Source organism: Tachypleus tridentatus, chromosome 10 (assembly GCF_004210375.1).
Source record: "Tachypleus tridentatus isolate NWPU-2018 chromosome 10, ASM421037v1, whole genome shotgun sequence".
In the NCBI taxonomy this organism is placed as follows: Eukaryota; Metazoa; Arthropoda; class Merostomata; order Xiphosura; family Limulidae; genus Tachypleus; species Tachypleus tridentatus.
The window spans coordinates 76,742,320-76,759,358 of NC_134834.1; the positions used below are offsets into that span (position 1 = coordinate 76,742,320).

Below are 17,039 nucleotides of genomic sequence, written 5' to 3' on the forward strand. Positions count from 1 at the left end.
ATCTTTATTTAGTATTTTCTTCAATTAATGGTTGCTGTTAGAGACATTTTATCATATGCTGTAAAATGGTATAATGCCACAAAAACAAAATCAAATACTATGAGAGATGTTTAATGTAAAACATATTTTTATAGTTAAATAAAGACTTTAGTAAAGTTAAATATATTTATTTTAGTGGCAGTGCACTTGAGAATGTTTCCTTATACATTTGGAAAAATGAAGGTTTGTTTTTTTTTCACTGGGAACAAAGCCAATATTCAGCCTTAAACTGACACTAGAAAAAAACCTGACTGTAAGCCAAATAACACCTACTTTTATTGCAAAATGTTTCTTAGAGAAAGTTTTTAAGAGTGCCCGTATAGTAGTGTCTTCTAACCAATGCATCACATTTATATAAATGTTAATTAATTTTATGGATAACACAGTTATCTTAATGCAATATATAAAGATGAAAAAAGGAAACAAAAGTAAGACCAAAATAATTAAATTTGGTGCAAGGTAAGGAAAAATTTGTCTGTGGAATAAATGTATAGATATTTAGAGGAAAGTAGATTGATCAGTTAGAGGCACATACACATAAAAAACTTACAGTCATGATAACAAAACCAATTATTCTTGACAGCTCAAAACATAAGTTGATGCCTGACTTATATTTAAAATTACTGCAAGAAGTAACATAAGCAGCATGCAGTCACTGTCAAAGGTGTTAGTATATGGTATCTAATGTTTAAAGATATTGTGATAAAAATTTGATGAAATGTTCTTGTATTATTAGTAGCACAAATTGTTATTAACAAAATGAATTGATTTCACAAAACACAGAAAATTTGTGCACATAAAACATTTTACATTCTTTTAGCAAATATAAACTATTGCACATATTCTAAGCATGCAGAATTCACAATAAATTGTTTTAAATTTTTAAAGGTTAATCTGAGTTTTTTTGATGCTTTATTATAAGAAAACAATAAAACTGCTCAAGTGACTAAATTTATTTATTTTTCTTGAGCTATTCATATCTATTTTTATATTAAATAGAGCTAAGAAGCATTTGTTCAAAATTTTTTCCAGATATAATAAGTATGGAAAACTCACTCAATTATGGTAACTATTTCTTTCAATAATTTCAAAAACTTAAGTGACACGGCCAATCGGGTAACCATTTTGAGAAATAGTTATTTTTTCGCTTGCATGGTCACAAGAGATGATACAAAAATGTGCTACTGGTGAATGAGGTTCTTCAAATTTTACATTCCATTGTACAATATTAAACAGCTAACATTTCTTAATAAGTTATCTAAATTTTAAGTAACTGGCAAGAAGACTACAATGAGCATTTTATTAATCAGTATGTTTACAATTACAACAGTTACTCTATAATACAGTCTTGTAAAAATTACAATTTTAAAAGATGATCTATTTTATAATCAAAATATTGATCAGAAGATCACAAAAACATTACACACTTTAGGAAAGAAAAACAGGTTTAAATAATGTCAATTTGATACCACTGAATGTTGACATAATATACGAGGAATTGAAACTGCATAAGTATGCAGTACTTATCAGCTAAGCTTAAACACAAAAATGACAACAAAATATTTAATATAAATCCTTCTTACATAGATTTTTGTATTTAGAAAAGCACTTCATTAAATTTATTTTGCATATATTGTACAACTGAGAACTTACCACAACTGTAATGTTACATGCATCTTGGGATTCCAAAATATGGACTTCAAAGCAAAATCTACACCAATGGTGATTTTATAATACTGATAAAATACTCCTACAAATGTATAAAAGAAAAATCTTCAGCATAAAACAATCTGACAGAATAAAATACTAAAAAATATTGTAGAGCTTACTTGTCATTTATGTAAAATTCAAATGCAACATTTTATTTTCCACTTAACCATATCATATACGAAGTACTTAAGTCTCACATATAGATAAACATAAATGTATTCATATTCTCTGGATAGTAAGTACATATTAGGCTTACTTAACCCTCACAGAATGTAGATCATTAGTGAAAAATGTTCTTGATTGTCACCCAATGTGGATAGTAAATACATACAAAAGATCTATCTAATTTTCATACATTGTGCATAATAAATAAGGTCTGCTTAAGTTTTCATATCTGTATGATAAATTAGGTTTATACGTTCCTTACCTGAACATGTATTTCTGACATGTTCTTACCTCTCCACACACAGTAGTCATTCTTCGTGCATTTGACTTTGCATGCCACTATCTTGAGTTATCACCCACCTAAGACATTATAACACAAATGGAGCTAGTTCATGATGTAATCAACATGCAACATTAACCATCCAAGAAAATGAAGACAAGATATCTTCCATCCAAAGTAGATCCCCATAATCACTTGTACATGCAATTAACTTAATTCTTTGGTGAGGCAAGAATAATGTGTATGTGCACCATTAGTGGAAAAGAATGGTAGGATAAAGTGTAGAGAGATATGCATCTATTAAGAACACATTTTGAGGTAAGGAAAATGCTATTGTTCTGCATATAGTAGATAGAATCCCAGATTGATGGGGTAGAGGGAGTTGGTGTAATTGTAAAAAACTTAAATGACCCTATATTGTGACACTCTATAGGGGGGACTTAATAGATGGGTAACATCTGTGGGAGACAGTATCCATCTCATGTAAGATGCAGGGTGTATTTTTTTTTATCAATATGAAAGTATCAAATGAAGGCAAAATTGGTTCATGTGTTGCACGAATAGATAAAGACATAACAAGCCAAGTATTTGTGTACAAATGTCAGTTAGACACAATGAGTAGTGTGACTGTGGAAATAACTAGATCTTACAGTTTGGTATACCTTCTGTTGCACAACACTCACCTTACATACAGGAAGAGGAACTAAGTCTATTCTCACCATACAAGAACACTTTGCCTCATCAGTCTGGCCAAATTACCTAGAAACTTACACATACAATAAGGGGTGACCTGCACAACATTGACATGAACACCTCTGCTCTACTTCTCACCATATTGTGCTGGCCACTCAGACTCTCTCCAAATGGACTGCACAACTGGAGAGAAACTCTCCATGTTCATTACCCCAATAGCTAAAAATTGGTAGTGATAAAGATCACCCATGCTCCACTTGATGAAAGGGGAAGGAAGGGGAGAGATTCATGTTGGTGAGATGCCTAGACCCAATACAACTTAATCACAACACACCTTTGACTGGAGAAAATTCATTGAGTTATCATGAAATCCAATTTGAAAATATGGCATTGAAATGGGTACACATTCTCCTTTGCTGGAATGGACAATGAATTATACACACACACGTTATGGAAAACCCCATTTTAAAAGTGGACACATCAGGAACCAGAGCAGATGTGTTTAACACTTTCTTCTACCCTTGAGTTGACATGAGTTTTGGGAAGTATATCATGTGAAACACACTGTCCACCAGGTGAATTCTCAGAAATGAATGGGAGTATGCTACAAATGGATAAAGAAATGAGGCACTCATTCAAGACAGTAAGTAGACTGGAGGGAAGAAGTATCATAAGGGAGAAGAAACTCCCAGGTAGTGAAGAGAAAGGAAGTATGTGTGTTCCAAGTAATACCTGTCTAAACTGTACATAAAAAGGCAATCACAGGCAGTACAATTATAAAGGGTCAAGACTGATAGAATAAACATAGGAGGAAAGGTACAATCTTCCTTGTGAATTGCTAAAGACATATAAAAAACAAACAGTTAGGAAATAGAACAACAAATCTGCAAAACAAAGACAGAGAAATACAGTATAAGAAGAATGTGGTTAAAGGTTCAAACAGAGTCTGGGAAACAGAATGCAGAACCACATGAAGGTCCCAGTCAGGCAAAGAAACCAGACAATTAATTAAAAAATACCACAACAAAGTGGAAAGAATAGGGGAGGAAAAGTCATAACCATTGTGAAAGAGGTGAACGTTTTTTGATATAGCCACCTGATAGTCTAACAATTCTTGATTAGAAACCAAGTAAAGTAAGCCAAAATGTTGGCAACAGTTGGATGGTTTTGTGGTAGTAGGTGGTTGAAGGATCAACTACCACATAACCATCCAACTGGACCCATAATGAAAATGCAACATATTCATTGATAGGTGGAGAGAGTAGCACAGCAACAACAGGATAACAGAAGTGCTGTATAATCAGAAAAACTTGAACATACAAATCCCACTCATGAAGATACTCCCAAGTTAAAGAGAGACATGAAGTTATGGCAAGAGTGAATGAGATCAAAGCAAAAGAAGTGTCTTGTATATCAACTGCTGACAAAGAGAAAACTCAGACTGAGCTGGCTAAAAAGATACTACCAACAGGACCAAAGAACACATGTCAAGAATCAATACCAAGATGCAGAGGAGTGTACCTATAAAGAAACAGATGAGACCAGTCCTGGCTGAGGGCATTCATTGAGTGAGGTACCAGGGACCAGAAGAGGGAGAGTTTGGTATTGAGAGGAATGGCAAAGATACCAACTAATGACATGCACAATTAGAAACAAATCCAATTAAATTCCAGAGGATTGAGTAACTGCTATGTGGGAAGAATCCAATCTGGTCAAGACTCAATCTGCCAAGTTCAAACCTCCTAGGACATTGTAGGCTGTACACAAACCCAAATAGAACTGAAAGTCACTGGAGCATGTCCCATCTTGCAAGTGATATGGGAAATGAATACAGAATTGTTGGAGTGGATCATAATCAAGTGATCCCCAAAGCAAGGTAGGAAATAGGAACAAGCCCAATGGATGACCAAGAAATCCAGAAGAGTGATGAGAAAGGTATGTTCCATAAGATACCAAACCCCTGAAGCAATAGAGTTATCCATAGATGTGCCTAATCACTAAGATAAACATCGGTGAAGAGATGGAAGTTCATAGGAGGAGGAGGAGAGAGGTGACAATAGGATGCTGATCATAATATAGGTATGATATAGTTATCAAAATAAGTCCTTGAGAGAGAAGGTGACAGTTTAATAAGAGAGCACAAAGAATCATAAAAGCTTTTCTAGTGGCCCCTCAAAGCCTATTGAAGAAACCATGAGTGAGCCTAGTATGGAGGGGCAAGAAATTCCAGGGATGCAAGAGTCTGCACAAAAGATAGAACTTGTTGCTCAAGAGTATAAGAGAGGCAAGAATCCAGATGACTAGATGCTTTATATCTTGTAAACAAACTGAGTTGAGAATTGAAAAAAAACTTTCTAAGGTGACCAAGTACTGAATTGGAATCAGAAAGGATTTAGGAAACTGATTGGCCAACCTAAATGAGGTGTCTCTTGGAGAAAAAGTGATGTGGCTGAGATGGAAGCTTCTTGAGATTAAGTGAGGAGAAGCCAGTCATCCATGTAATAATGAAAACAAAATCCAAGACTGTGTGGATAAGGTGAGTAAATGCTCTCATGACTCTGTTGAGAACATAAGGTACCAAAGCAATGCCAAAGTGAAAAGTTTAAAACTGGTACACCTGATCCCAGTAAATGAAATAAAGGTAGAGAGTTCATGGGGTTTGAGAACAGTAATGGATTATTAAGACTGTGAGAGATGAGAAATCAAGACAAAAATGGAGGGCTAGTAACAGGGAAGCCTTGAACTAAACCTTGAAGGCATTAGAAACACTCTTGAAAGACTTCAGGAAAAAATAAAGCCAGGGGTAAATATTAGGATAGAGAATGGTAGAGAGAAGACAGTCACAGGAGATTCCAACTACATATGAACTAAGTGTGAAAAAACAAAGATGATGAAGCCCTGGCCAGGGTACTGAAAAGGAATCATTAAAAACTCTCAAAGAAACTATTGGAATCATGATGTATGGCTTCAGATTAGGAGATGAAGAAATTACAGCTAAAGGAGATGGTTACAGCAAAAGTAAAGACAAGAAACTAACCACTAGACAGTGCTACTGGAGACAGGGGGTTAGTCTGTCAAGCAGGTATGACAGACTCCGAGAACTGAAAAAGGAAATTTTCATAATTTATGATGAAAAATCCCAAAGATAAAGCATTTGAAAATTGAAACAAAGCTGATCCACAAATGAGATAACTTGGATTTGTATGACTAGAAAATGAGAAAAACCAAATAACCCTTAGTGTGTCATATAGCAAGGAAAGAGAAGAACCAAAAGACGTAATTGAAAATTAAAGAGAAAAAAAATATTAACTAACCAAATCCACAGAGAAATTTGGAAGAAAAACACTGTCCCTAACAGGTAGATAAAAGCAAGAAGGCATCAAATAACCAATATGATGAACTATGGCAGGAAATACTTCCATAGTCAAAGAACCTTCACTGGCTACAGAGAAAGTAAGGGTAGTTTTAGAATCATTGTCAGAACCTTAAAAAAAGATTGTAGTCTCCATCAATTGAGAATTTGTGGTCATTGTAGCAATTCTCTACATACAAAAACAAAACATTTCAGAAGTTATTTAATGGGAATGTAGTTTGAAAATGAAGTTAAAACAAACTAAAAGGAAATAAAACAAAGTTAACACTGTAAAAAGGCAATACAAATGTCATACTTTATTAACTTTAAAGATAAATGTTTGTGAAAGACAATTACAAGGATAAAAAGAAAATTAATTTTAAGTCCAAGTGCTTATGGGGATTTACTGCTTACAGAGGGTATGGCACCCTATTATTGATGGAGGGCTATTGTCTCATGACTATACCATGCACAAGCATAGTTCACATGAAAATGTATGGCTTAGGTGGGAGATAGTTTAAGAGTAATGGCATGTGCAAAATCTCAAATGTATATATATACACAAGAAATAGCTACTGTAGAGGGCCAACCATTTTTGAGTTAGCTGATTTTAAAAGCCATAGTATTGGTAAGCATGAAATATATCTCATTCACTATGCCTTTACATGTATATGAGCATCATACATTATAATGCATATACTATTTTAAACACCACTAATCTTTTACACATCGTATACAACAGATCAAATATTGTGAATATTGAATTTAGTTTCCCCTCAAATGTGTACTTTAAAAATTTACTTATTTCAATAAAAATTAGTTCTGCAAGGAAATTACATCTAAATTTCAATTAGTTACAGCTACATGAAGAGAACTTACTTGACAACTTGTAATTTCATGTTAAACTCGTCAATTTATCTTAGTAATCAGTGATCATTATTATAGTTAAGTTTCTTTTTAGTTGTACCTAAAATATTAATATACAAGGAATGGAAGAAACTCTTGTAATAAACAGAAACAGTTAATAGGAAAACACATCCTGAAAAACCTTGAAAGTAAGACAACTAACCTATTCTTTTGATAAGTTGATTATACCAAGAAATATTTATACAATATTACAACAGAATGAAGAATATAAAACATGCAGATATGATCAATTAACCCTAACAATATGAACTGTATATACATATGTATTGCTCACAACCTTGTGAGAAATGTTTATTGCAATAAGTCATAGCATACTAATATGCTATAGAATGTACACCTCTAACTACTTTTCCTCTTCACTCAACTTTCAACGTATTATTCAAACACTTAAGTGTTCAACTATAATAAGAATCCACAAATTACTATTGTAACACATACCTTCTGTGTATCTTCTGATAATCGCTGTTTTTCCTGAAATAAAAGTAATACTGAAGTTTTTTTTTAGAAATGTAATTTTATTAGTATTATCATGAAGTGAGGACATTCTATGCAATTGTCCATACACTGTAAATATTTATTCACATTTTCAAATATTTGGGAGTTTCATATAGCATCTATGTGTAAAGTACTAATACTGTTTTACCAAATTACGGATACCAAGATAAATTCTCCAATACTTTAATTTTCAAACACAAGATTACTTTTGTGTTCCATACAATATTATAACTTATACAGACAGTAATAGTAATGTTACTTGGAAAATATTTGACTATGATGGCATGCGTGTAATTTTTAAATTATGATACATACTTCAATTGACCAATTTAATCCAGTAACATTAACAATATCAAAATAACATGATTCTTTCACAAGTTTTCTAGGATGAAAGAAATACTGGCCATAGTCTTATGTAGATATAGTGAGCAACAATCAAACTTAAAAACCTTGATATAAATTACAATTGCTTTTAATATCTACACAATCTACCTTAATAGGTACACAAATACTTTAAGGATTCACGGAAAGAAAATGCTCCTTCTATAAGCCATCACTTTCCCTAAATAGTAGAAACATTCCATGTTATAAAAGACACTTTTTTTCAGTACTGTAGCTGACCAACTCATGAACTATAAAAGAAAGCATGTACTGTTTGTTTGTTTTTGAATTTTGCACAAAGCTACACGAGGGCTATCTGTGCTAACCATCACTAATTTAACAGTGTAAAACTAAAGGGAAGGCAGCTAGGCATCATCACCTGCTGCCAACTCTTGGGCTACCCTTTTACCAACGAATAGTTGGATTGCCTGTAACATTATAACACCCCCATGTCTGAAAGGGCAAGCATGTTTGGTGTGACCAGGATTTGAACCTGTGACCCTCAGATTTCGATTCAAATGCCTTAACCCAGCTGGCCATGCTGGGCCTAAAGCACGTATAAACAATGGATATTCCACATTCCATCAACGTACTGTCCAACAGGAGAAATGTTTAAGATGAAACACTACTCAATGAAATGTCAAGGTAAGTGAGAGATTAACTCTAGAAATTAGCATTGTATATGTAGGCAATAATAAACAAATATAAATTCATTGTATCCATCAAAGGAAAGAAAAAACTTTTCTTTCTCAATAAAGTGTCAACATTTTGTTACACGCATTTTATGAAATCATATTTTTTATATATCAATAAGTTTACAGTACTTTAAGTTTCATTAACATACAAAAATGATTATGTAATTACATAAAACCATTTTTAGCAAGTGATAACCTTCATATACACATGTACCAAATGTTAAGGGAAACTGCCATATAATATCACAAGAATAATGTTAAACCATCAAAAATGTTACAACACTGCTCCTATTAACAATTTAATAGCCAAAATTGGTAATTTCAGTGACAACGTTTTGGGACAACATGGCATTTGTTGGTTCATCTCAACTGTTTTATTCTTTAAACTAACTTAACATAAATAAAAAGTAATCATCTTAAAGCCAATCCTTATCATTCACATACTTAAGTTTTTTTCTTAAACTCACTCAAAAGTTACTACCTCTACATCATCTGAAAGAAATCCATTCCAAAGGCCAACCATCCTTTTCAAAGAATAAAACTGTCTTAGCAGAAGATAATTTCCACCATGCCAAAATTTATATTTGTATCCCCTAGTCCTACTACTGTCACTGTTAAGTATGAAAAAAGATAATGCACTGACAATATTAATTCTCTTTACAATATTAAACACCTCAATTATATCCCCCCCCCAATTCTTCTTTTTTTAAGATAAAACAATACAAAATATTTCAGGGTTAACAATCTCTGGACTCATCTTTGATATTTCTGTAGATTCAATGTAAAATCTTATTTGTCCTCTAGTTAGCAACACAACACTGCTTGGATGACTTTACTGGGACAATTTTTATCTCCTTCCTTGAACAGAAAAGTTAAATAGCTATTTTTCAATCCTCTGGTACCTGCTCACTATTTAAAGACTGACAAAAAACAGTAGTAAGTAGCTCACATATACAATCTTTAACCACCTTCAAAATCCTTAAGGAAATATTATACAGCCAGGACCATTATTTTTTTAAACTTCCCTTTTTTTCTCAATCAGCTCAGAATCAATGCTGTCACCATGTTTGATCTTGTTTTCATTAATCAATTGTTCAAGATGAAGAATATTCCTTACACTTATTTGTAAAAACCAAAGAAAAAATGGAAAACTTGATAATCCAGGCATCTCACAATCATAAGATACTAGCCTTTCTTTATCATCCCTCAAGGGTCCTGCCCCCATACTAACATTTTGTTTACCCTTAATATATTTAAAAGAAATCCTTACTGCTAATTTTTACATTTTCAACCAATCTTTTCTCATACATCCTTTTGTATGTCCTAATTTCCTGTTCAACCAATTTTCCTGATCATGTGTAATTTTCTAAATCTCCTGTCATACTTGTCAATTTAAATTTCTTAAATTTATTATGCTTTTCTTTAATTCATTATGAGGTACCTTTTTCTTTCCATAAGGAATATATTAATCTTGAATATTTAAAAATTTATCTTTAAATATTTTCCACATATGATCAGTGTCTCCCAATAACTTAGTTGCTCAATTCACAACAGATAATTGTTGCATCCTTTAAAATTTATTTTTCTTGAAATTTATAACCAAAATATTATTTCTTTCATTTACATGCAGTAAAACATTTAATTTAGCAATGATCACTTGCACCCAGATGTTTCCAAATTGCCACTACTCAATCACATATGGTAAAGTGAAGTGTGTTCTTATTTTTAAAAAATAATCTTTAGACATAGAAATTGTTTAATATGTACATTAAAAATAATGTAGGTTTTGAATAAGTTGCACATTTTTCTATTATCTAACTCATCTCAAAAGTTCACTCAAACTATGCATTACATTTATAACAACAGTCATAATTATCTATTACTATATTTGCATGCTAATTATTTTTCAATAAATTGTTTTTTTCAGTTGTGTGTGATTAGCCAAGATTCTCCATATATCTCAGGTTCTTAAACAGAAAAAATGTAACTTTGAAAGTTGTATTTTTATTTCACTTTAAGAAACATTTACTGAATGAAATATACAGATTGTAAGCATAGCAACAATGTAAATACAATCTCTAAGATTTCAATCTTCAGAATGTTGTTAGTTATTATGAGCTACAATAAATTCTACTTTTCTTCCTAATAAATCACTTAAAAATAGTGAAAGAGAATGGATACAAATATACAATGGTGTTTACCCTTTCTTATGGTAATGTAACATATGTTAACATGTGTTAGTACATGTGTATGTAATCAAAGTTCCTGCACCATTTACTGAATTGCACCACAAACAAAAATTAGAAAAATAAATTAGGTATGTGCAATAACCAATTCTTTATAACAAAAGCTAATTTTAAATAAAAGTACTATTTTTGCAACAAGAACACAACTTGCACTAGGACTATATGTGAATGTTTGATTTGATCTTTACTGATGTAATTTCTAAATACAGTACCGAGAAACTGGAGTTCTTAAAATACAACAACTAATTTTTCGAATAAACTCTATCACCTTTAATATCTAAAAACACTGCAGTTTATACCAATTAAAATATATGGACATTTTGGGTTTCATACAATGAATCATTTTGATGTAATTTGTTGTGTATGACTAAAGAGCACAATCTAAACAGTTTCTCATGCAGTATTTCCAGAAAAAATACTTTTTTTTTAAAGAAAATATTCACTTTTTCTAATTTCTTTTTCAACAAGATATAAATACTACAATTACTAATCACTAATCTATAGGGTAGCATTTCTACTAGTTTATAAAATGTTACATGTCAGTTAACTGTGCATAATTTTAATCTGTTCACTGAACATTTTTGATAGATGGTTCAAGAGTACTTTTACTTCAGTCCTTCATAAACCATCTTCATTTATTGTTTTATTTACTATTATTATTCCATTAAAAAAACTCTTCTAAAATAAGTTAAGGAACAAATATTTTTCCTTTGTCAAATTCCTGGTATCTAAAGAGATTAGAATAATGGATTATCATTGCTGGAAAACATGCTGGACAAACAAAAAATCAAAGAAAAAGAAATTATTATGAAAATTATTTCATCTGTATGGAAACTACAATATGATATATTTGGAAGAATAAAAATGTCTGTTGCTATATCCTTACTTTATTCCATTTAGATACAAAATGATGTAAATCCATTTGCACAAGTTTGTTGAGTTTAAGGCCATTTTTCTATTTCATTTCTTAAATGTCAATTCTATCTTTGAATAAATGCACACTTCAGTACATCATTTATAATTACGAGATAATACTAAAATGATAAAACTGTTCAAAGATGACTCTTGCTATTTAATAAAAAAATTGATATTTATGTTAAAATGTTAAGATCCAACTTTTATTATATTTTACACATTTTATTTAATAACAGAAATGTAAAATATGTACAAGGTAACCAATGAATAAATTCACCCCAAACATATATATATATATATATATATATCCACATATCACTCAAACAAATTGTAACTTGTTCTTCTGAGTTAAATTACATTACCTACTGAAATTGGCACACGTTTAGCTAAGCAATCAACAATTTTTGTTGCATTTTTCACTGAATGGTTTATAAGGATTATACTTAAGTAATGTTAGCAGTAGAGAAGAGCCACATCAATGAAAAATAGATGTGTCTTACAGTATATCATGAATTAAGGACCTGAAGGGGTAGGTTATTATCAGAACCACATAACAGTGATCTGAGTAGGTGCCTTTAAAACAAGAAAAATTTCAAAAAAAGTGGCATTTGTAGGAAATGCCATCAACAGAACAATTGTTCTAGATGATGTGCACCTGATGATCTTCTTCCATGTGACAGTGAAATTGATAGATTGATTCAAACAACTTATTTCCTGATACTACTTTGAGCAAGTCAGACTGTAAAAAAATGCAACTGTTTAACCCTGGAGATCATATCAACAGACAACAATCATTCTAAAATATTCTCAACTGATTTGACTACCACATGAAGCATAAATCCAAGTAACTGTTATGCATGGTACTCCTGCTAGAACTTAGTGTTACAAACATCACAAAAACAGAAAATAGTTTACATCCAACTCATGCCAAGTGTCAGATGCAAAAATGAAAAAATCATATAAAATGTAACAGAATAGACATGATCTGTCCGAGAAAAAAATCATGTGGAAGAAACTGTTTGGTTTCACAAGTTACCTTATAGGCCTGAGCAAGTCCTAGTTTAATAAACTGTTTTCCAGAATTCCATTCCACCTTTGAGGAATATCTGTACAAAATTATTTGGAAGGTCTCCTCATTAAACTCCACACTGAATAATCCAATAAAATTCTGTCTACAATTCTGAGTTTGGAAAAGAGTTTTGCTATATGAAAAGGTCAATACAATTAGTTTATTCTGCTTGGTTGAGTAATATTCTTCCTGTATGTCTTGGATTTGATCATACCAGTTGCTGAGAATTCATACCTAAAAATATGCATCTTCTTGCATAGGACCTTCTATCTTAGGGATGTATCAGGTCTCCTTCATGAAGTAGTTATGAAAACCCAGATGCCATTCTTTCTGTAAGTGATATATTGAGCACCATACAGAGAAATCCAATCTTGTAATGGTATTCAGAGAAATGTATTAAGTATTTTCATATCCACTGTTGAGAAATGGCAGCTAACAAAAACAATCTTCTTACTTACCTTGCAATGTTGGGTGATAAGAGCAAAAAATGGTCACATACAATAGTCAAAGGTATTGAACATGGTTATATTTATTAACATGCAACTTTGTTTTATATGAGAGCATCTAAAACTCAAAGATCTTTGCAACTGTTATCAGCCTGTGTTCATATAAAACACAAAATCTGATTTGATTAGAATATTTTGGTTTCTTAAACTGGTGATATAACCCAATATACTCCAACAGACTGTACAATCCTAAAGTTGTCTTAAAGAAGTCAATGTTGAAAAAAAAAAAAATTGAAAAAGAAAGCAATGTAATTTTGGATTCATCAGAGTTGTCTAAAGTGTATCTGCAATCACTAACAGGTTTAATTTGGTACATACCAGCTGAAGCAAATGGTATTATATACAACAAGTTCTTCTATGATTCTACTATATGATATATGGGTCAATAGTAAAAGGAATAGCTTTTTTGCATGTAAATGTTAAATCCCACAATATATCAAGCAAAGAATACTCTCTTTGAATTCATTGGGAGAATTAGGCTGACCTATCAATACAAGGCTGCTATTGTACTAGAAAGTGCAGGTACAAGAACAGTGGAGTGCATTGCACATGCAAGCAATAAGGTTACTTCACAAGCTCATAAGAGCAGCTTCTGTGTCTGAAGAAATTCAGGATATTAAAACAACCAGAATCAGGTAATGACTAAGGGCAGAAAGAAAGCAATCAGTACCCACAGTAAATGGAATGTGACATTTTTATTGGTGGATCACAGAGATAATTCAAAATGATTTCCTGGCTATTTTTGCAACTTTCAACATTTATTGAATATGATGAATACAAATTCAAAGAACAAAGAAAAATTCTTAGAGACTAATGTACAAATATTTTAAATAATAAACATTTCATAACAGATGTGACAGAATTCATTAAATATATGTAGTTTTATTAATTTGCTCTATATCAATCAAGTGATATATTTTCTAAAAATGTGCAAGTTTAGTTGAAGAAAAACCTTTAGTTAAAACTTTAACATATCTGAAATGCCAAGTGATTGGTATATATTTTTTACTGAAGTCTTTGAGAGTGTATTTAATTTGTGTTTAACATTTCATTTAATCAGTGTATTTAAATCCAACAATGACCTTTGAAAAAAATTATCTAGAAATATAGGCTTTGGATCACAAGACTGTACCTGTATGGCAAATTTAGCTATTTTTACATCGGGCCTGGAGAAAACATAGCTCGAAACTGGTATGTGACAAACTTATCAAATTAAAGGGTGAGTTTGATCCTGGAAATATGTAAGTGATTTTTATTGTTAATATCATACACTTCTTTTATTTAAAGTTCTGTGCTATTGTTTTTTTATTACATGAATGACTAACTTCCCAATGTATTACCAAATTACATGGTTTATTGACTGAAAACTATTTATTTCAAAATTTATAAGCAAGACTGATAAATATCCCTATACAAGTTTTATATATATTTTAAATCAGGCTCTAAACTGTGTGTTACCTTTAACTGGTATGAATCATGTGCTATTGTGTTACAAACAATCAGGGGTAAGAACAATCATTGAAAATTGTTGAGTCCAACAGTCAAAAAGCATTGAAATAAATGATTTTTGCTGTACACACTGCAAGGAATTAAGTTAGCACTTTATTACTTCAGATGTCTGTTGGTATATAATAATTACACACTTATTACATTATCCTAGAAGCTGATAAATTAAAGTGAAGGAGAACATTACAACTATTCAAATACAACTTCTCTTTATGATACTTACACTTAAACTTTCCTACTTGCATTTTCTGAAATCATCTTGTTTAAACTTAAACTACAGTGTGTAATGTAACTAAACAGTTACATGATATTGGATTTATTAGAGTTTATTGCTAGTTTATGATGTAGATTATGTCAATTATTGTAAACACATGAAACCCATGCAAATTGAGCCATGCTATATAAATACTTAACTTCAAAGTTAAGAGGGAAGTTTCCTATTAGTACTACTCACATAGCCATTAGCACAAAAGTTTAATTCTACTAGGACTTGACTAGATTCTCCACTCAGTATGAATTTTCCTGTGTGATTCCTCTTTATGCATTAATAAATTTTTTCCAGGTCCAGGCTTAACTAAACATCAAATCTGATGAATTTTTAAAAGCTTGCCTAATTAATTAATGTTGATTTAATTAAGATATTAGAGAAAAAATCTGATAAAGTGAATAAACAGTGCACCTTTTGTCACACACCATAGCATGTGTTCATTTTAAAATTTGTTTGATTTGGATATCTGCATAAAGCTATCTAAGGTCTGTATACATTAGTCATGTCTAATTTTGAACTGTACAAAGCACAGATTGCTTGTAGTGCAATTTTGGACAGAATTGTTTTTCATTGAGAATCCAAATTCTATTAAGCATTACTCTCATCTTAAAAATATCAAAACAAAGTTTAGTCTTAACTTTCTAAAAGAGCTTGTGACCTTATAAAACCTGGTTCTATAAAAGGTACAAGGCAAATTTCTAGCTTTAATTTATAAGATATTCAAAATCAAAAACTGTGAGAAACTTACCAACACCAAAGTCTCCTATGACAAGAACCTTGAAAAGTAACTCCTCAGCCTCATTATTAGCAACAAAGTTCTTCATGTCCATATTTTCACTTTGAACTGGTACTACTGCAGTCTAAAGTCACATCCAAGTTTCATACACTTATGCAAGTCTATTCAGAAGAGTAACAAATAAATCAACTACTGTAAAAAAAACATTTTATCAAGAAAAAATTAACCTTTAATGAAATGAATAGATGAAAATATATTAATGCCACAGTGCTAACCCAAAGTATATAATAATTCAAATCACTAGGTGTACAATACAGGTAAAAAATGTAAAAGTATCTTTTAAATATTTTTCTCAAGATATTAAAATAATAGTGAACAAGTTTATTGCAAAAAGAAAGAAAATTAATTAGAAAAGTGACTTAGCTAGCTTATTTGAATAAGTCCTTTTATACAGTGTTTTCCATTTAGCTGTACAAAAGTAACAAAATCCATGATTTTTAAAATAAGCAAAAATTAACTTATCAAAATTTTGAAATTTTATATACATACAAGTAAATTTTAAGCCTGTTTGTGAAGAGTATTTGTCATTGTAGACATTTTAATTAATCAACAAACTACAACAGAGTAGCCCTAATTTATCCCAATACAATCAGTCTAAAAAAATAAAAACATTTAAGTCAAATTCATGACTTCAAACACATAGGTCATGTTGCACTCATTACAAAAGAAAGATAACCAACTTAAAGCTGTATAAAATGTCATTCAGTACAATAACATCAATTAAAACTATACATAGCTTTTCATATACATCTAAGTACTATTTCATTAAACTAAATAGTATGGATTAATTTTTTCTTATTGTTAAACACAAAGCTACACAATGGGTTGTTTGTGCTTTGCCACTGGAGATATTTAAATTTGATCTTTAGCTTTATACATTGTTTGTTAATTAACCATATTATATAATATAATGGATTATTTTGGTTTTTTTTACATTAGCCACCTTGTCAGAATAAACATTTAGTTAAAACTACTTAATTGAGCAAATTTTCTAAT

General features: G+C 31.1%; 1 protein-coding gene across 6 annotated transcripts in view; it reads right to left on the minus strand.

Moving 5' to 3' along the window:
• Positions 1-17,039, minus strand: part of LOC143229630 (ras-related protein Rab-32B-like) — a 38,923-nt gene that overhangs the window by 19,144 nt on the left and 2,740 nt on the right. For all 6 annotated transcript variants that reach the window (XR_013015966.1, XR_013015967.1, XM_076462220.1 and 3 more), the window contains exons 2-4: positions 15,996-16,144; positions 7,605-7,637; positions 1,693-1,789 (exon numbers count right to left, since the gene is read on the minus strand). Coding sequence is in view for 4 of the 6 variants with exons in the window: in XM_076462220.1 (XP_076318335.1) it covers positions 1,693-1,789; positions 7,605-7,637; positions 15,996-16,077 (212 nt within the window). In the remaining 2 variants the exon portion in view is untranslated. The remainder of the gene's footprint in view (positions 1-1,692; positions 1,790-7,604; positions 7,638-15,995; positions 16,145-17,039) is intronic.